The sequence below is a fragment of the Lissotriton helveticus genome, chromosome 3_1 (assembly GCF_964261635.1).
Source record: "Lissotriton helveticus chromosome 3_1, aLisHel1.1, whole genome shotgun sequence".
Classification (NCBI taxonomy): Eukaryota; Metazoa; Chordata; class Amphibia; order Caudata; family Salamandridae; genus Lissotriton; species Lissotriton helveticus.
In genome coordinates, this window is record NC_136061.1 from 1,970,951,463 (window position 1) to 1,970,972,200 (window position 20,738).

Below are 20,738 nucleotides of genomic sequence, written 5' to 3' on the forward strand. Positions count from 1 at the left end.
AGCCGCATAGCCGACAGAGGGGGTCAGCTTTGATTTTGAGCCAGCGTGGGAGATTTTGAGTACAAGGTAGCAGGCCCAACCTGTGCCTTAGAAAGCACATCTTGACACTTTTGGAGTAACCCTCGGCCAGATAGCGCTGTTGTGCTTTAGTTGTGTACGAATTCAGAGTCAACCAGCCATGTGTTCTCCTCGAGAGGGTTTCCTTGTCTTGCAACCATGATTGTAATTTGATTGATTTTTTTACCAGTTTTTTAAGATTTGTATGACTTGTTGGAGTGTTCCAGAGCTGTTCTAGACCTGTACTCGTCAGGCTACCCGCGAGGTACTTAGCTGCTGCTGAGGAAGACATGCTGATGGGAAGTCATAGTATATTTGCTCGCTCTGTTCATTAACATGAAAGAGATAGATGGTGCCTATTCTAGACTCAGCACACAACCATAACTGGACACAAACCATGGGGTCACGTTCACTAGTTCTGTTCTATTGCCATTAACGCTATGTATGCTGGGAGTTGTAGTACCATACTTAAAACAGGAGCAGAGAAACCTCAAGACCTAGAATCCAAAGTGAAGTGGGCTACAAGCCAGGAATGACCGAAGATGAGCCTCGTGCCCAGGGACCACTTTGGAGCATTGACAGTAATATTGGCATCTTGCCGACAAGAGCAGTGACTGGTCCAGTACCAACAAGGAACAACCCAGGTATCAGATGTTGTCAAACTGCTTCCAGGCAGCCAAATGCTCTGGTGGGATGGTGGGGCAGGGCCGGTGAGTCAGATTTGACAGTCCAGAGAGCTCCTAGAAACAGGTACCTTCCCGAGTAATTTTTTTTAATTTTTTTTTTATTTTGCAGAGTTTTATATAGCGCGAACTAGAACCGAACCGAATCAGTTATCAGAGCGCTTTACATAGCACCAGTTACGTTACATGAGGACACACTTTCATTTTAGGCACGGGAGATTAAGTGATTTGCCCAGAATCACAGGGGGTTTTTGGCACCGTTACCGAGACTCGAACCCAGATCCCCAGGTCCGAGGTCGAGCGCCTTAGCCGTTAGGCCAATGTGCTTTGTAACCCTCAACACACATATGTCAGTATTTAGTTCAAGTGTTCCTTGGTGGCACTGGAGTTATTTTCCACGTGGTACGAGTAAGGGATGTATGACGGTACGCCTTGGGCTATTACCTCGCATACGTTACAACGCGTGTTTTACAACGCAAGTCGTTGCCACGACTTGCGCTGTAGGGTGCGGACTTAGGAATAGTTTAATTTACTATTCCAACACCAGTCCCCGTGGATAGTAGGGAAGGTGTTGGAATAGTAAATTAACTGTTCCTTGTCCTTGAGCGCCCTCCAGCGCAAGTCGTGGTTACGACTTGCGTTGTAAGAGACGCGTCGTAATGGTAGCGCGGGGTAACATCTGCGTCGTAAAGGATGTTCCCCACGAGTAAGCAAGTAGAAGTTTGAGAGTGGCATATGCAGAATGTGGGACCTGGCTATTCCAAATTGTAATTTGTAGCTAGACGTGAGACTCAGGCGGTTGCTGTGCATGTCGATCTCTTAATAAACCTCACCAAATCTGCAGGATTGAAGAAAATATTGTTTTCACCGCAGCTTCTACTGTGAAAACATGTAGAGGCTGTGGCAGAAAATGAGATTATGCAATGCAGAACACAACAGAGTGGAAACACTGCGTAATGAGCGAGGGAGACTGACACTGACATGTGTTGGGCCACAAACGAATTCACAGAGTATCTGTGGTATAATTAGTTTATTTTGAGATCCAACTATAAGCCGGTATTGCGTGCACTGGAGTCTGGAGTGCCAATAATGTGTCTTGGTGATTTGTGCAGTTCGATGCAAAACATCAAGGGTACCAATGAAAATGAGGATATGGACCAGAGTGCCAGAAGCAGCTGGCTTATTATCTCCCATGTCTCGAGAAAGGATGCTGAAGGTTCACTCCAGATGAGTTAGGAGATAACATTTGGAAATAGTCATGGTAATCTGGGAGATCTGAAGATTTTTAACTCAGAGGAAGATTGTGGATCTGCAGGGAAGATGAAAGCTAAATACAATCTAGTGAGAAGACTTAGCAACAAAAGGATGCAATGGGTAGAGTTTAGTTTACAAGTATTTTGGGAGGCCAAGAAGGTGTTGTCAGTGTTGCCTGATTTCGCTTTGAGAGGGCAATGTTTTGAGGCCACAGTCACTATTAGGTATAATGTATTAAACACAGCCTATTGGAGGGAGGTGGGGGGGGACTTTAGAAAGACTAGGAAGAAGAGAGGGAAAGGAAAGTATTTCTGGCCTGGAATGGATCTGGAAGTGGAAGACTGAATATCAGCATAACTTGTAAGAAAAGTGTGATCATCAGCACAGATCCCATAAAGGCTACTTGAAGTGTGATGAAATGTGTTAGAGGAACCAGTATTGGACTATTTTTGGCCAATGTATGATCTACTAGGTGATAGATGTATGACTGCATTTCCAAATGGTTTGAAATTGGGTTTCTAACTGAGATCAACTACAAGCACAAACAAGCATTGGGATAGCCAATAGGTCTCGCCTTTGAGATATTACAAGTGTTTAGCTATGCAACAGTTGATGTTGTAGCACCAAGGATATTGTGCTGGGTAACTACACGCTTATAAGGTCCCAAAGGTGAGACCTATTGGCTATGCCAATGCTTGTTTATTATTGCTTAACCGAACACACATGATCAACCACAAAACAGATTCTTGGATTGAAGAAGGATTTGGGGAAATACGCGATGCGTACAAGGCCCGTTCCTCCAACGGGCCACTCTCCTCTCAAAAAATACTTCGAGATTCAGGAAACCGTTAAAGTGGATGTTGCAAAAAATGTGTTGAATTAGATCGATGCGTTTGTTCCTAGGGCTGCGACTTTCTGCAAAAACTTGAAATCTCTTGGGTTAGGTCATTGTGCCCTGCATGAGAGGCATCATTGTGCCCTATTATAAGAGGCCTCATTGTGCCCTATTATGAGAAGCCTCATTGTACCCTTTTATGAGAAGCCTCCTTGTGCTCTATTATGAGAGGCCTCATTTTGCCCTATTATGAGAGGCCTCATTGTGCCCTATTATGAGAGGCCTCATTTTGCCCTATTATGAGACGCGCCCCCACAGGCCATGTCCCTTCAGTGGTGGGAACTACTGCGGCTCTAGGTGGGCTGTCCAGACTTAAAGCATATTTTTTCTTTTAGTCTTTTTTTTGCTGAGGAGGGACTAACAGCTTCTCCAACAATAAACATCTGCAAAACCCATGACAAAACAAGCATTGACAAAACCAACTGGGGTTAAATCACTATATATTAATAGAAAGTTGTAAGATATTAAAACAGTTCCGCACTCTGTTCATCTATCGCTTCAAATGATCACCTTAGAAGTTGAGTAATGAGCAGGTGAAGCCACCACTCAAAGCCATGACAAAACAAGCATTGACAAAACCAACTGCGGTTAAATCACTATATATTAAAAGAAAGTTTTAAGATATTGGAACAATTTCGCACTCAGTTCATCTGTCACTTCAAACGTTCACCTTAGAAGTTCAGTAACGCGCAGGTGAAGCCACCACTCAAACCCATCTCCAGACTCTCTCAGGTCCATTTCTATCTCCCATCATGCAGCACATTTAGAGCAGTACATATCTAACGAGCTTGCACAACGGGAAGCAGCATGCTCACTACTCGAGCCCATGCAGTCATGTTTCAGACTGTTCATTGCAGAGCACAGAATCTGCTTTGGTTTGACTGTGACTTTAATGATGCTATCAAGACCCTTTGATGCGCCTCACTGTCCAGGGAGTCACCGACGGTGCTTAGCAATCACCCACATTACTACTCTCTTGCAACAATCCACCCATGACTTTAAGCAGACCACCCACCCACCTTTGAACAGTTTGTTTAACACTGCCTCGTGCACCGCTCCTTGCCGCCCACCACACCTCAGTTCAGCCAGTAGGTCCATAAGTGAAGTGACTACCTTGTGTCAATTTATCAAATATCTTCCTGACTACCTTGGTGGCATGTAGTGAGGTGATGAACTGTGGCAGCGCAGTCATTATACCAGAATTCAGGTAACAGCCTGTTTGATTATAAACACATTATATTGTGGTCTGGATTCTCACTCGGCTCTGATCTCCCACATTTCCACATATGTGCGTAGTATACATGTATGTGGAGGCAGTGCCGGCATGACCTGCAGAGCTTGTTAACATCCACTAACATCCATGTTGAAGGGTATTCACCCACTACTTTAAAATCTATCCTTACACAAAAAAAGGTTGGAAGTTTACTTCTGACAAAGGGTGGGGCTACAAGGTTTGTCTGGATGACGAAAAAAGGGTGTAGAAAAAGTGAATTTGGAATCGCTCAGCTGACTTTTGCATGAGCAAATACAACATTTGTGTTTTCCTGAGGTGTTCTTGGCTCTGAAATACCATGTTTATTGTTACTCAACTCAATGGCACACGTTTTATTCACCATGGAATGATGAAAGGCTGAGTGCACCCACCATGGATGCATGCTTGCGACCATGTAGATTTGCTCGTGGGAAAACAGAATTCACAGAAGTCTGCGAAGAGTACAGTTTCCGTCCATAGTCAGGCAACTTTTGCAAATTCTTGAAAATCATAAATCGCCAGCAATGCAAAGACACATGTCTTCAGAAGCACTTTTGTGTCTTTTTTTAGGATTTGCCCCCTAAAGTGTTTATGTGCAAATTGTTCACAATTGTTTTACAGGGATTCTCTTTCAATGTGTTTAAATATGTTAATGCATCGAACACATTTTATGGAAAAGATACCTTAGAGAATTGGTATATAAAAATTATTCAAAACGCATTTTTTTCCAAGTAGCAATTTTTTATGTGCTTTATTTTGAAAGTAAAAAGTCAACACTCCTGCTTTCATGCTTCTGCATTGAATCAGGACACATTCTTGAAGAATTATACCTAGCCAAAAATTGTTACATTTTGCAAAGATGTGCACATGTTTTGTAGTAGACACCGGTCAGTAATGCATCCACTGCAGGGGCCTGTGTTTGACCCCATGGTCACAGGTTCAAATCCCGGCAGGTTCACTCAGCCTTTAATCCATTTAAGGACGATAAAATTAGTACCGTTGGGTAACAATAAACATCTGTTATTCAGCGGCAAGATACCCGGTCAGGGATGAACGTGCGCTTTACAAATACACGTTATGTAATGTCACAGAGAAAAGTGCCCGACCTGTCCAAAGGCTAGCTCACTACTCATACCAGACCCTGATGCACAACATGCTGGGTCCCAACCCATATGGCCTCACATCAGCCGAGGTGTGACTCGCACAAACACCATGTATTCTCGCACACACTGTGCAGGCTTGGATACCCCAGCAGGTTGTATAAGATCTGGCCTGGCATTCAAGGAGGCGCGGCCCCTCCACTCAGGCTGCCTTTGCTGTGGATGAAAGTGGTCTTTCGAGTCTGTTTGGTCAAGGGTTCCAGCAGTTTGCATCATGTGAGGCATCTTTCACAATATGTCCTGTCGCTGTAAGCGGGTGTTGAGAATCCATTTAGGGGTGTGGTAAACCCTTCACAGGTGGTTGTGCACAGAGAACCAACTAATCAGATGGCAATGTAGCTCAAGTGGTGTTTAAACTGTGTGGAAGCGTTCCCTTCGTCCCGCTGAAAGGAGATACTTCTGTACTGAAATGGAGAATGCAGACCTATCTTCGTTTTTGTTTTTTTGTAGAGCTCACTACAAATTGTTCTATCTTGGATAAAGTGTTTCTTCGAAAACTCCTCTGGATAGTACTCACATTATCGACCAACGAAAGATGAGTGTCTATGTTGGACATGCCATGATGTGCAGGTTTACGCATTGCTCCGAATAAGACCCACTTCCCGACATATCCCGCCCTCACCTTTAATCCGGCAGGGGTCGCCCTTCCTTGGAACCCAATGGGCAGAGTGGGGTACACTGGGGAGGCCAACCAGGTGTCAGCTTTGCATTCAAGTACGAAAGCTGTGTGTTTAGGAACTCATCTTTAAAGAGGCCAATGTCTGTATGGTGCAGAAGAACCACATGTGCCAGCAGGGGAAGCGGATTGAAGACACGAGCTGCACTTGCTGGGATCAATGAAGGTCACTCGTTGAGCTCGCGGTGCTGCTGTGATTGTGTCAAAAAATCCAGCTGTTTTGCAGCTGCATCATCTGGTGGTGCATGTTTGAAGCCCTCGCGCTGCACTTGTGCACACCCTACCGGGTACCTGGGGCATCTTTCAAAGGCTCTTAAACCAATCAAAGCTGCCCTTGCTGCATAAGACCTCCATGTTCACTTCTTCCTGCAGACACTCAAACTGCACCTTCATAATGAGAGTCTGCAACCGTGGTCAATATTTTGTTTTGTGCAATTTACTCAAGCAATTGTTAATTCATTTCAAATGTGGATTGTATTTGTGCTTCCTAATTCTGTAGTATTTTGTCATTCGCCTCTGCTCTTTCAAATTAACATGCCTGGCTCTAAATTAAAGTGTCTGTTCCTAACCGTTGCACTATGTTGGCGGGACACAGGGATTCCAGCAGGTTCACATGGTGACGTTAAAAGGGCATGCTAAGACTTCTGCTGCTCATACTCCCCCGCCCTTTCCACTCTGCGGACCGAGCATGGAGCTGCTGATTCACGAAAGTTTTTGCACCACCACAGTGTAAAGATCTCAGGTCTAATCCTGTCCATGCAGAATGGCTGGTTGTGTCCCAGTGTTTATCCCTTGCAATCTAGAACTCGTCCTATTTTAATAATGGAATAAAGAGGACGGAAAAACCCAGAATGCAAAGAGCACGTCCTGGAAGCATGAATTGCTCACTGGTGGGCTTGGAAAACATCAGAGATGTAGTAAAGTCAGGGCCTTTCGTGTTTAGATTCCAGCCCTAATTTAAATTATGTTTAATCGCATGCAGGGAAATATTGAAACATTAAAAAAAACAATGCCTCCTTTCAGCGCGCACCTCGCGCTGAAAGGAGGCAGTAGGGGAGGGGAGAGAGGAGGGGCCTGCGCCGGTTTTTCTTGCGGAAGCGAGCAGTCACCATCTGTTAATTAATAACAGATGGTTTTGAAAGCTCGCTCCCGCAAGGAAATCGCCAAACGTGCACGCGTTGCCATTGAAAGCAATGCAACGCGTGCACGTTTGTGGGCGAAAAAGCAAACCGATTGCTAAAGGACTCTCCTATGCAGCGCATGCGCGCAGCGTAGGCGAGACCTAAAAAGGGTGTTGAGTGAGCATGTTGCAGGGAAGGGTTACCTGAGAAATATTGATAAGGATTCAGTTCTTGATAAGGGAAATTCATTCATTCATGAGTTTCCATGGCCTGAGCCCATTTGGGGTGAGTTCATGGTATCCTCAGGCAAATTAAAAAGTGAAATGCATAAACTGTGTGATAAAGTGGATGATTTAAAGACCTTAGCATAGAGGATAGCTGGTTATGTGGTTGTTCCAAAGATGCTGATTGCACGTACTTGTGTAATAGGAGGTATGGTATTATATTTTGCCTTAAATTGGCAGGGTATGCCCAGATGTGGGTCCCTTTATCACTTTGCCACTGGATTCAAGCTAGCCTGTTTGATGAGGGGTGTTACCTCGAAACCAGTCCAAGGATGTTTGTTTAAGGTTCAGGGAAGACCTGGCTTAGCAGTTTGGGCTGGACTGTTCCCATGAGGCACAGGGTCAAGACTGGTTTGCATATAGCTGGGTCTGAACTAGGGTGGTGAAATAAGCTAAAGAACCATGATGGATTCAATCCAGATCTGTGACTGGGGGTGAGTGTGAGTGTCTGAAAAGTTTCAGTGCTTCGTCCATTATCTCCTTGTGTTTACTTTATTTTTACTTTATTTTTGGTGACCATCCCTCAAAAAAGGTTGTAAAGGACTACAAGCACAGTAAGTGTACTGAGTGAGAGGTTTGTAGGGAACAGTAACCTGTAGAAACTGAGTTCTAATCTTTATGACTGGCTGTGATAAAGTTACAAATTTGATTCTATAGTGGCTGGACATTTGGAAATAAATATGGAAAAGAGACGAATTTTGTTGATCGCAATAATCAGTGGAAAGGTTACAAAGAGGAAATTCTAAGGAACACAATTATAGGGAAAGGGCTAAAGGAGAGGTAAGTATTGGTGCACATGATGTGGTCAACTGCAGGTTGCAAGCAGTTTGTAAAATTGAATTGTTCTAGTTTGGGACCCGGTGGTAGTGAACAAGTGATGTCTATCTTAGAGCAGGTGGTAAATGTAAGAGCTGGGAGACAATAGGGGATGGAGGAAGAGAGATGTTTAAAAGGGAAAAGTGCTCAGGCGGGGGTTGGGGGGGCATTTCGCACTCCCCTCTTGCTGTAGAAAAAGGTCGGGCGGGGACAGAGGATTGGCTGCTATTGCAGTCGAGGCCTTAAGTCATTTTATTGGCTGATTTTTCTTGCCGCTACAGTCAGGTTTACTGTTCCCACACCCATAAATCTGGGTGCAGGAACACCCGAGAAACTGCGATGGGGCGGAGCGGAATTCCACACGACAGAATTCCACACGACAATTCCGCTCCGCCTGACTTGTAATCAGACCGAATGTGAAGACTGAGAGATGTTATTCCTCTAAGGCAAGAGACATTGTAATGTTCCTGAATGAACCTTCCTCGGTTCCCTCGTGATTCTTACCAACCCTATGGAACATGTGTATAGTGTTCTTCTTAGTACTGTCTGTGGTATGCTTACGTTTACTGGAACACATCTCATTTCCAGTATGATCAATACCATCGCTAGACCATTCCAGCACTGTATTATAAAGGCATGTTTATAATTATTATTACTGGATTCGTTGTGTGTTTGTAATAAGAGAAGAAGATATTGTATGCCTATAAGGCGCCTTGGAGTGGTGCTTCAGAGTTCCATGCAGCCTCTTGCAGGAAAGAGTAAGGGGGCTCTTCTGGTCAACAGCAAAGATCGGCTAGCATGGGTGGACCACGCCCAGGTTGGTGTGTACATGAACTTTCAACACTGCATCTTTGTGACTCGGGATGGTTAATACAACAAGACGAATCTTCCCTTCCCTGGAGTATCCTCAGCAACTACAGTTCATTCTCGCCCACAGCTTGTGCAGTGAAGCCTCTTACTACTCCAAGCATCCAAAACACCGCAGCAAGACTGCTACTACCCCTCTGTCCGTGAGAATGCATGACATCGGCGCAACAATGGTTGCTGGTAGCCAGACACTTTGCATGTAAGGCACTTTGCATCCATCGTCCATGGAGCCACCCAGGGACAGGCCTGAGGGTCCTGCAAGCAGATTTGTAATGGCACTCCCAGAACAGGACACTACTCTCAAAACGAGCACCTCAGCTCCACATTCCTTCGTAAAGGAAATAGGACACTGGCAGGACAGAATTTTCAGTAAAGGTGTCGAAACTCAAACATCTGGTCAGCTGATATGAATTATGCAAGAACATCTGGAAAACAGAAAGGAAGTAAAAACATAGCCGTTCTCAAGATGAAGACACAGAAGTGACCTGGCACATTGGCATCAACAGATGAGGAACATTCGCGCTCAGAACTGAAAACTCCTCTCAAGAGTGACCTTAATGTCACAGGAACACCAGAGCTGACTATATCGCAGCCGGTCTGTAATCAGGCTGGACAACAATTACACTATCTCGGAGGCCTGTTTAAAATGTTGCTTGCCCCACTAGTTGTTACCAGAACAGACCAGACTGGGGCTTTTCTCTCTAGCTCAGGTTTGGATCTGTAGAACGACCACAACATGCAACTGGCAATCTAAATCCCATAGGATAAAATTATAATGCCAGGCAACCACCATCAAGCCACCTAAAATAATGCCATTCAAAAATAAGAGGTCAGACAACCAATGCAAAAAGAGATCTGACACTCACCTCTACCATCTTGGAGGTTCAATTCCTGCAGGTTCCGCTCTCATACCTCGCTGTATGCACTATTGAAAACCCTACAGCACTAAAAAATCTTTAAGAATTATAACTCATAAGGGATGCCTGGGAGATAGTCCATTGAGATGGATTTCTCTCTCGTCTCTCTCTAGACCCTACAAGAGTGCCCTCACTGCTGCACCCAGCACAGGGGGTGATGCTAAGTCTTAGGTAGACACCATACACTGAACATGGGACCGCAGAGTACACGGCATCAGCCAGCTGCTATAATAATGAGTGCGCTGTATCTCATACTCATCTTCCCTCCATCACAGGCGCTATAAAAGCCCCGCCCTGGTCACCCACCTGCAAACCACATTGGCCCACAGCAAATAAGACACCCTTCCAACCAAGCACTCACCACCCCCATGAAGTGCTATACGGATGCAATTACAATTACAAAACATTTACATACAGCTTGGATACTTTAACACTACATACAGAATATGTGGCTGTTGACACATTCTGCTGAAATCTTTCAGAGGCCGGCTTACATTTTTTTCCGTGGCCCTTGCACTATGATTTTAGACATTTCACTACCCAGAAGAAGCAGCATCTGGGACTTTATAGGGTGACTTACTCCTGAAAATTCAGGAGTAGGCCTGGAGTTAAGTCACACCTCCTCACAGAAAAAGCTTTGTGAATTCGGTCCTTTAAGAGATCCAGAGAAGGCTGACAACATATACACAAAGGATAAATAAGGCCAACAGATTTGTCAATCTATCCTGTGGATTTTAGGAATAATTCCGCAGGGTGCGTTTCATTGGGTGAGGCGGAACCAGTTCCTCCTTTCAGGAAACGGATGAGTGGGAGTATGTACAGCTATCCATGTGGTATGTACAGCAATCCGTGTGGTATGTACAGTTATCCATGGGGTATGTACTGCTATCCATGTGGTATGTACAGCTATCCATGGGGTATGCACAGCTATCCATGTGGTATGTACAGATATCCATGTGGTATGTACTGCTATCCATGTGGTATGTACAGCTATCCATGGGGTATGCACGGCTATCCATGTGGTATGTACTGCTATCCATGTGGTATGTACAGCTATCCATGGGGTATGTACAGCTATCCATGTGGTATGTACTGCTATCCATGAGGTATGTACTGCTATCCATGTGGTATGTACAGCAATCCATGAGGTATGTACTGCTATCCATGTGGTATGTACTGCAATCCATGGGGTATGCACAGCTATCCATGGGGTATGTACAGCTATCCATGGGGTATGCACAGCTATCCATGGGGTATGTACAGCTATCCATGGGGTATGTACAGCTATCCATGGGGTATGCACAGCTATCCATGTGGTATGTACAGCAATCCATGAGGTATGTACTGCTATCCATGTGGTATGTACAGCAATCTATGGGGTATGTACAGCTATCCATTGGGTATGCATAGCTATCCATGGGGTATGTACAGCTATCCATTGGGTATGCACAGCTATCCATGGGGTATGTACAGCTATCCATGGGGTATGTACAGCTCTCTATGGGGTATGTACAGCTATCCATATTTACATCTTCTTTGGGAAGGTTTGTAGGGAAACAGAGGGAGGCTTGACTCATTAAAATTCAGTGGGGTCAGAGTTGAGGGCATTTGAAGATTCAGCAGGGTCAGCATCGAAGCTGTATGCATACACTCCAGGAGGAATACAGTGCTTTCTTTTAAATACACCCAGTGTTTTTACAACCATTTTAATCAAACATTTTAATAGGCTCGTCTGGAACAACTTATTTTTTTAAGCTGACATACCAACAAAAAACAAGTTCAGCAAACCTTCAGAATAGTAGTGGGTACGAGGCCCTCTACTGTGGGGAGGGGAAGTAAGGCCTCCGGTGTCATCACATCCTACAACACAGCGCCTCGTTAGACCACAGCAGCATCTGGGGAGGAGGGGAACAAGGCCAGCACATAGGAGCCCACGAGGTCGGGGATGGCCGGTGCAGTACACGGAAGGCGCCCCTGAGGTCGAAGGTGACGACACAGGTGGCGCCCCTGAGGTCGAGGGAGGCGGGCTGTAGGCTGGAGGTGCCTGTGAAGTCTATTGTGACGTATTAATGTTCAGGAAACACGAATTAGGTCAAGTGTGGCCGGGGACGGGGTCAGCGCACCGGAGGTGACCCCGAGGTTTACAGAGCATGGGGCTGGGGCTGATGCACTGAAGTATAGTTGAGGCCGAAAGTTGACCGGGTCAGTACACTGGAGGTCGAGTGCGACCACTGCCAGTGCACTGACGTTGTCAATGGAGACGGGGTGGCGTTGCCAGTATACTGGGCGTATCCAAAGGTCAAGGGTGAGCAGGGCCCGTGCACTGGAAGTGCACTTGAGGCTGAGGGCGAGCAGGCCAAGTATGGGTACCATCAGGTAGAGTCCGAGTAAGGCAGTACCCGGGGGTACCTCTGCTGTGGAGGGTGAGGAGGGGCAGTACAGCTGTTAAGGTTTCAGATTTCTATGTCTGCCATTTTCATAATTTCAGAGTAATTATGAGTGACATTTTAAAGACTATGAGTGACACTTTCTTGCAAGCAAAGCCAATCTATGAAAACGAGGGAAACTTACAAATATCGGATATGACACCCATTTGAGCAACTAGAAACTACATTAACTGCTGCAGAGAGTAAGAAATAATGGTTAAACGACTTTCATTTATATTCATGTCTAAGTAAATATACTTAGAATAGTACACATATCAGGAAGCTCCTTTGCAACATATTAAATCAAGACTGTCTCTGCACACTAAGTCAGGAGCAGTATTTGTGTTGTGGTTGTTTGTTTTTGGAGTCTTGCACCTTAATCTGTATGATTTATAGTCAAGTTTTTGGATACAAGTTGGAATGATGCATTGTTTTATCATTTTAAAATGAATTGATATTTTAGCTATTTTTAAATGATTTGAATTAATCAAACAAATAAAATAAACTTGAAACTTGAGTCCTGCACCTCGTCAGTGCCCTGGAGGTACTTCTGAGATGGAGAGTGAAGAGGTAGGTGCACTGAGAGTGCTCTTGCGGAGCAGGTGCTCCTCTGATGTGTACGGTGAGTAGGGCCAGTACCCCTGGGGTACCTCTGATGTAGAGGGTGGCTAAGACCAGATACTTCTGCGGTAGAGAGTGAGGAGGGCCAGTGCGGGCGAGTAAGTTCAGGGCCATGGGGGTGAATAGCGTCAGTAAGTGTCCTGGGGTACCTCTGAGACCGAGAGTGGGGAGAGCCAGTGTAAAGTAGCAAAGGAGGCAGGTTCCTTTCCAAAGGAGTTTATTCCAAGTATAAGGTAATACAGGTGGAGTCAGGTAACACAGCTGTTCAGACGCTCAGGCAGGCTACAACTGCCTCAACATGGAATAAGAATCTATTCATACAATACATTCTACTAGATAGCTCGTTCTAACACGAGCCTTAAAGTAATACACAAGAATTAATTAAAGGCACAACATAACACATCCCCCCCCCACACTATAATGACTAAGGAGTTCCTAAAAAGGAAAACAACAAAATAAAAGAAAGGAAAATTGAAGTAATTCTTATTAAATTATTTAACGTAGTCTTTTAACCAATACGGCAACATACGCGTCCTATTGGAAACTTTAACAGTAGGTAATGTAGGTGTTGTAATCACATCTCTATTGACTGTATTTTCATACACACGACTGGTGTCAATATTGCTGGGTCCATGTTCAGCATTACAAGGTTCATGCAAAGATTCATTGGCTTGACATCCAGGAGAAACTGGAGAATTAGTTACCACCTCCCCCTCCCTTAATTGAGGAAGAGAAACACTAGGCGAAAGATGGGACTGCAATTCGCTGCCATGAAAATAATCTTCCACCCAATCAAAGTCAGTACGTTTGTCCTTCACTATTTCACTCTCCTCATGATTTTGAACAATATCCAACGCTACATCTTTCATATTCCATACTTTTCCGTCACTTAACCTGACTGAATTCCTAAGAACTTCTAGAACTTGTTTAGGTGAATCAAATTTATTCTCTCCTTTCAAAACCTTGTAAGGTTTTTTTATCCTGACCCAATCTCCAGTCTTTACAATGACATCTTTTACATTATGGCGCTGATCATAGTAAGTCTTACTTTTGTCATGTATCAATTCTAAATTCCTCTTGACCTCAACTGGTGACCATTGTTGTACACTGTCTTTAAATATCCAGCTGGGATTAACCTTACACCTGGGTAACCTGCCTCTCATCATCACAAAGGGAGAAATTCCTGTGCTATTATTCAAAGTCACTTTGTAAGACCAAACAGCTTTCTGTATGTCTATCTTCCAATCTAGTCCCTTGTAATTTGCAGCTTGTAAAATACCTTTAATCACTCTGTTGAAGCGTTCAACAGTTCCATTCCCGCTGGGATTATACAATGAGGTTGTTTTGTGTGTAATACCACATTTTACAAAATAATCTTTCGCAATTTTAGACATGAATTGTACACCATTGTCTGTCAAGATATTAACTGGTAAACCTTCCATTACAAAAATTTTATCTAAAAATGTCAATACAGCTAAAGTATCTATCTTGTCTACGAACTTAACTACAGGCCATTTGGTAAACAAATCTATAGCAACTATCCCATATTCTTTCGGGTCTCCCACTGGACCAAATATGTCTACAGCAATGGTTTCCCAAGGCATCTTAGGAATGAGTCCATCACTCATAGCTGGTCTTAAAGTTCTCAAGGATTTGTCTGCAGAACTGCAAACAGGGCAATTTCTGACAAAATTTTCTACCTCACTGTCAATCTTGGGCCACCAAAACAAATTTTTAACTGCCAACTTAGTCCTTACTATACCGAAATGTCCTTCGTGACATAACTGTAGGATATTTCTTCTCAACCCAGAAGGTGGAACTATTCTATCTCCTCTCAATAAAACTTCCTTCTCCATAGATAACTCTGATCGTATCTCCCAGAACAATTTTATAGAGCCAGATAACAACTTTTCTTTAGGCCAACCTTGACAAATGAATTTTGAGATTTCTATTAATACCTTATCTGCCTTATGTTCTCTTATCCAATCTTCCCTGCTAATTGCTGGGAATCCAGAATCATGAATAAATGCTACACTATTGTTCCCCCAGGGATCGTCAACGCATTCTTCTAGAGGGGAAGGAAGCCTTGACAGACAGTCAGCAACAACATTGTCTTTCCCTGGTACGTATGTGATATTGTAAATGTATTCTTTCATGCGCATAGAAATCCTCGCCAGCCTAGCAGAAGCAGTAGCAGTGCCATCAGTGGATAAAATGTGTACTAACGGTTTATGATCCGTCCTGATGTGAACCATTTTCCCCCAAACAAATGCACGAAAGTGTTCTAAAGCCCAGGCGCAAGCCAAAGCTTCTCTCTCAATTATAGGGTATCTGCTTTCAGCTGGTGACAAGGCTCTGGATGCAAATAAGATGATTCTGTCTTTACCTTTGTCATCCACTTGTGACAAAACTGCGCCTAATCCTTTATCGCTTGCATCAGTAGTCAGGCAGCAGTCCAAATTAGGGTCAAAACTAGACAAAGCATTTACTTTCTGCAACTCCCATTTAATTTCAGTAAACTCTTTCTCACATTCCCTAGACCATTCAAATTTTACATTTTTCTTCAGCAAGGATCTGATGTTATATACTTTAGAAGCGAAGTTCTTAATGAATTTGGCGCAATACTCAGCCATACCCAAAAAGGACTTAATTTCTTCTTTAGAATCAGGTGCAGGTGAGTTAACAATACTTTCTATCAGTGAAGTTTTTGGTCTGACACCCTCTTCACTAATTATATGGCCTAGATATGAAACACTTCTTTCGCCAAACTTGCATTTAGACAGCTCAACTGTCAACCCAGCTGAAGTAAGTGTGTTAAAAACCTTCCACAGTTTCTTGTCATGATCTTCTTTGTCATTTCCTGCAATTAGAACATCGTCCTGAAAGAAACAAATGCCAACCATATCACCAAATAGTTTGTGCATTAAGCGTTGGAACACTGCTGCAGCCGATGCAAGGCCGAATGGCATCCTAATAAATTGAAAACAGCCAAATGGTGTAATGAAGGCTGTTAGATGCCTAGATTCAGGTTCCAAAACTACTTGGTGGTAGGCAGCGGAAAGGTCTACTGTGGAAAACCAGGTCGCTCCCCTCAAGGAGGAAACCATCTCGTTAATTTTTGGTAAGGGAAAACGTTCAATCACAATATTCTGATTAAGGTGGCGTAAATCAATACATAAACGGATTTTTCCATTAGATTTTCTTGCTACCACTACTGGACTAATCCACTCTGATGAGTCTACTTCCTCGATAATACCTTTGGCTAATAAGCCCTGAATTTCTTTCTTTACTTCGTCTCTTATTAATAAGGGAATAGGTCTAACCTTATGTACTTTGGGTTGTGCATTCCCTTTGAGCACGATTTTATGTTCAAAACCCTTAAGTTTGCCTAACTGTCCATTTACCACACTGGAGAATTTTCTCTTCACAATATCTTCCAATTTGCTACATTCATCTACCACTAGTACTTTTTCTTTGCTATTTGGATCTAAAATGATATGGAGATTCTTTTGGTCATACCACCCCAGGACAGAAGGTCCTTTTCTAGATATGTATAATTTCCCCCTTGTCACCCTACCTTTAAAAATGAAAGTGAGCCATCTAAAACCTAAAAGGTCAATCTTACCTCCTGTATAGCTCACTGGATTAACATCTGAGGCATTTAATTTATCCCCTATTTTCTGTGTGAAGTTCTTTTTCCATATCTCTTCGTTGATAATTGTATATGGAGACCCTGAATCTGCATATACTTTAACTTTTATACCACCAAAAGAGACTTCACATATAGGTTTGCCCTCCATCGCTTCATCGGTTATGTTCAACATGTAGTTGCCTTCCTCAGTAATGTTTAACATGTAATTCCCTCTTACATTTTTTACGCAATTCTCCTCATCCTCACTGCTTTCGTTCACGCACTCGTCCTCATTCCAAATACATTTGACATTAGTGCGCCTACGGCACATTTTGCTAAAATGGCCAATAAGACCACAAACGCTACATTTTTTCCGTAGGGCAGGGCACGATTTGTAGTACGCCATATGTTCTTTGCTGCCACACCGGTAACACCTTTTATCCTCCATCTTATTGTCCATCCCTTGACCCTTGGAGGATTGACCAAAACTTCTATTCGGAATTTGTTTATTCTGATATTTAGGTGCTCCTTGGATTTTGAAAACAGCAGATGATGCCTTGTCTAAATCTTTAACTGTATCTTTAACAACTGTGGCACATCTCCCCGACATTTCCGCTTTCCTCATTATTGCAAGTACATCATCAAGAGGTGCGTCGCCATTCACCCATAGGCGGTCTTGAATTGGAGAATTTTCATTGTGCATAACTAGCTGATCTCGAATAAGCTCATCATGTAAGTCTCTGAACTTACAGTCAATTGCAAGTTTTTTAAGGTCATCAACCCATTCATCCACTAATTCATCCTTCTTCTGTTTCCTTTGGAAGAATTTGTGTCTCACTACACCTATGCATACTTTAGGCGCAAAATACCTGTCCATATCTGCTATGGCATTGTCAAATTCACTTGAATCAGCATTAGCTAATTTCTGCATACGTGAATATGTCTTTAATCCTTTAGGACCCAGAGAATGTAAAAGTATTCTTTTCTTTTGTTCTGGTTTCATTTTTGTATTTTCATCAATTGCACAGATGTAATTATTAAAATACTCTTTCCACTCCACCCACTTCATGTCTGGTTGTGAACCAGTAGCCCAAAAAGGTTGTGGGGGGCTAATAACAAAACTTTGTTGAGCCATTACTTCTTCTCTTTCACTTTGGGTTTGATCCCCAGAATCCATAAATATAGTACTTATATATAGTACTTATAGAGTGTATGAAAGGTTTTTATCAAAAACACCCTACTTTGTAATAGTTATACTTTGTTACAAAAACGAAATGAGTGCCCCGACAATCTCACCTGTTTACTTTTACCCACATCTAATGAAGTAATTTGTCCAAATTTACTCGTCATAAGTTTATCACAGCTTCATCAAGGTTCGTTTTCGAGGTTCGTTATTGTGGTAATTTTTCCTGCGTTTCGGTGGAGGAAATGCCAAAATTTTCCGACCAATCCAAGATGGCCGCCACGCAGGGTCACGCAACGTGACCTGGCGCGATTATGTCATCACGCGGTCAAGGAGAATGCGTGAGTGACGTATGGCAGTGAGCCGTGGTCGCGCGTCAGGAGAATTAAGAATCCGGCTTCCGACTGAAAGATGCCGGCATGCGCAACCAACGGAAGTTCCACGTCAAGTAAGTCTCAGCCACAATAAACAGTATACGAACCTACAGTTCCTTGGATGTCCCACACTCTTCGATGGTTCGGATGTAGGGAGAACAGTAGATTATGCTTCCTTTTTTTCTTGGATGAATTGATGGTGAAAAATTAAAAAATTTTCTTCTACGAGGCTGTAGGCTTTATGGTGTCAAATCCCGTCCAATCGTCGCCAATTGTAAAGTAGCAAAGGAGGCAGGTTCCTTTCCAAAGGAGTTTATTCCAAGTATAAGGTAATACAGGTGGAGTCAGGTAACACAGCTGTTCAGACGCTCAGGCAGGCTACAACTGCCTCAACATGGAATAAGAATCTATTCATACAATACATTCTACTAGATAGCTCGTTCTAACACGAGCCTTAAAGTAATACACAAGAATTAATTAAAGGCACAACATAACAGCCAGTACGGTGAGTAGAGCCCGTACACTATCCGTGCGCCTCTACACTTGAGCTGGACATGACGCTGTGGTGGAGGAGGCAGCCTGGTATAGTCAGCTACACCTGGCTGGTTAATAAGGTAAAACAAGCATCATTGGGGTTTAATGGCTCCTCACAAACCAGGTCCAGGTGCTACTGCACTTGCTGCATTATTGAAAGGTCCACCTCTCGCACCAGAGCTGTCCTTGTGGCGGGTGGATAGCGCTGGCCCAGTGTGGAAGAGTGCAAAGCCACTGAACGGGGCTCCCCTGGCAGGGCAGGCAGCGGAGGGGAGCAGGCATGTGGACTGCCCCAGAGAGGAATGAGGCCAGGGCAGTACACCGCGGGTCCCTCAGTGGGGGGGGGGGGGGGGGGGGGGGGGGGGGCTCAGGGTCAGCAGACTGGATGCCCAAGGTATGGTGAAGGGGTGCAGGGTCAGCATACTCAGGCCCTCTCTGCTGGACGTTCTTTTACTACCATAACATCTCTCCCCCCTCAACCCAACTCTCAAAAGTGTTCAAAGGGCCGGGCAGGAAATGGAAACAGCAGTCCCAGTACTCACATCCTCCATGGTCCTGCGATCAGATCTCCTCGTCCAGGCTCGCAGATCCCACTGGCCCGGGTTTACCGATCTCACTGGTGCAGCGCTGCGGGTCTCATCCCTCCAGGGCTGCGGGGCTCATCCCTCCAGGGCTGCGGGGCTCACTTCTATAAACATGCGGCTGTCACAGATCCGCGGCTGCAGCTGTAACCCATCCAGCGCAGCAGATGTGCCGCATCCAGCGCTGCAGACCTCTCTCTCTCTCTCTCTCGCCACGGGCAGCCGATCTCACCTCTACGGGCTTCAGATCCAAAGCGGCGGCAGGTCCCACCCACCGAGACGGCCGATCTCACCCTTCCAGGGCTGAAGATCTCGCTGTCTGGTCCTCAGCTGCAAAGCCCATGCCCGAGCAGCTTTCACCGTCTGCCACACAGGGGTGCAGACGTGTCGCGACTGGGCTTAAGATCTCAGCACTCTGGGGCTCCAGATCTCAGGGGTCGGGGGTGTCGACTCTCAGCGGTCCGTCTTCAGCTCTCAGAGGTCGGGGGCGTCGGCTCTCAGCGTTCCGGGGCTTCAGCTCTCAGCCATCTCTGGCTGCAGCTCCGCCGCTCGTGGCCTCGGATCCGCTATTCCGCTGCAGAGCCTCCGCCAGTGTCAATAGAGGCGCTCGCTGGAGGCTCCAGCATCTGCCGGGCGTCTCCCCGCTGCTCCAGCGACCGCTGTCTGCGCCGAGCTCTCTCTCAGGCGCCCGTCTCCGCTGTCAGCCCGGACCCTCCTCTCCCTCCCTGCCCGAGCCCGCTCCCTCCGCACAGAGCCGCAGTTCCTCTTGGCCGGAGCCCCTCGCTCTACAGCTGCAGCGACGGTAAACTTTTGCAGAGCTGAAAAAAAGTTGGGTTTCCGGTTGCTTGAGGCTGAGTCTGCGAGCAGCCTGGGACCGTCAGGCGCGGCAGGGGCGAGGCGGGCCACCCACGGGGTGGAGGGGCAGTGACACTACTGGACAGAAAGACTCCGAGGGGACAGGCAGTGGCGTACAGAGAGAGGAGTGAGCAGAGAGGATGTGGTGGGCAGGGAGGGACACTGGGGGAGGGACACCGGTGGATAAAGAGGCATATGGAACAACTTGACATGAAGGCATCGACAGGGATGGATAGAGGAATCCCCAGGGGGACGCAGGGAGACAACGCTACTTGTGTGGGCAGAGATAACGGTGGACATGAAGAGGTGTCAGAACAAGGGCAGGAGCGGAGAGCGCTACATGGAGGCAGGGACGATTGTGTTTACAGAAATCCATGGGGGGGTCGGGGGGCAGAGATGTACAGTGGGGCAGAGACACCGGTGTATGGAGAGTATGAGACAGACATGCATGGAGGCAGGCTGGGGGAGGCATGTATCCTTGTGTGGGAACCGAGAACAGGTGGATATTGAGACATATGAGAGACAAGGGCGGTGGCAGAGACAGCTACATG

At 45.1% G+C, this 20,738-nt stretch overlaps 1 protein-coding gene across 1 annotated transcript in view; it reads right to left on the bottom strand.

The window, feature by feature from the left end:
* Positions 1 to 20,282, bottom strand: part of PLEKHO2 (pleckstrin homology domain containing O2) — a 182,438-nt gene extending 162,156 nt beyond the window's left edge. Inside the window, exon 1 of the mRNA XM_078683096.1 lies at positions 19,294 to 20,282. Within this exon, the coding sequence (XP_078539222.1) occupies positions 19,294 to 19,302 (9 nt within the window). The 5' untranslated portion in view covers positions 19,303 to 20,282. The remainder of the gene's footprint in view (positions 1 to 19,293) is intronic.
* Between the last annotated feature and the right edge of the window lie 456 nt (positions 20,283 to 20,738).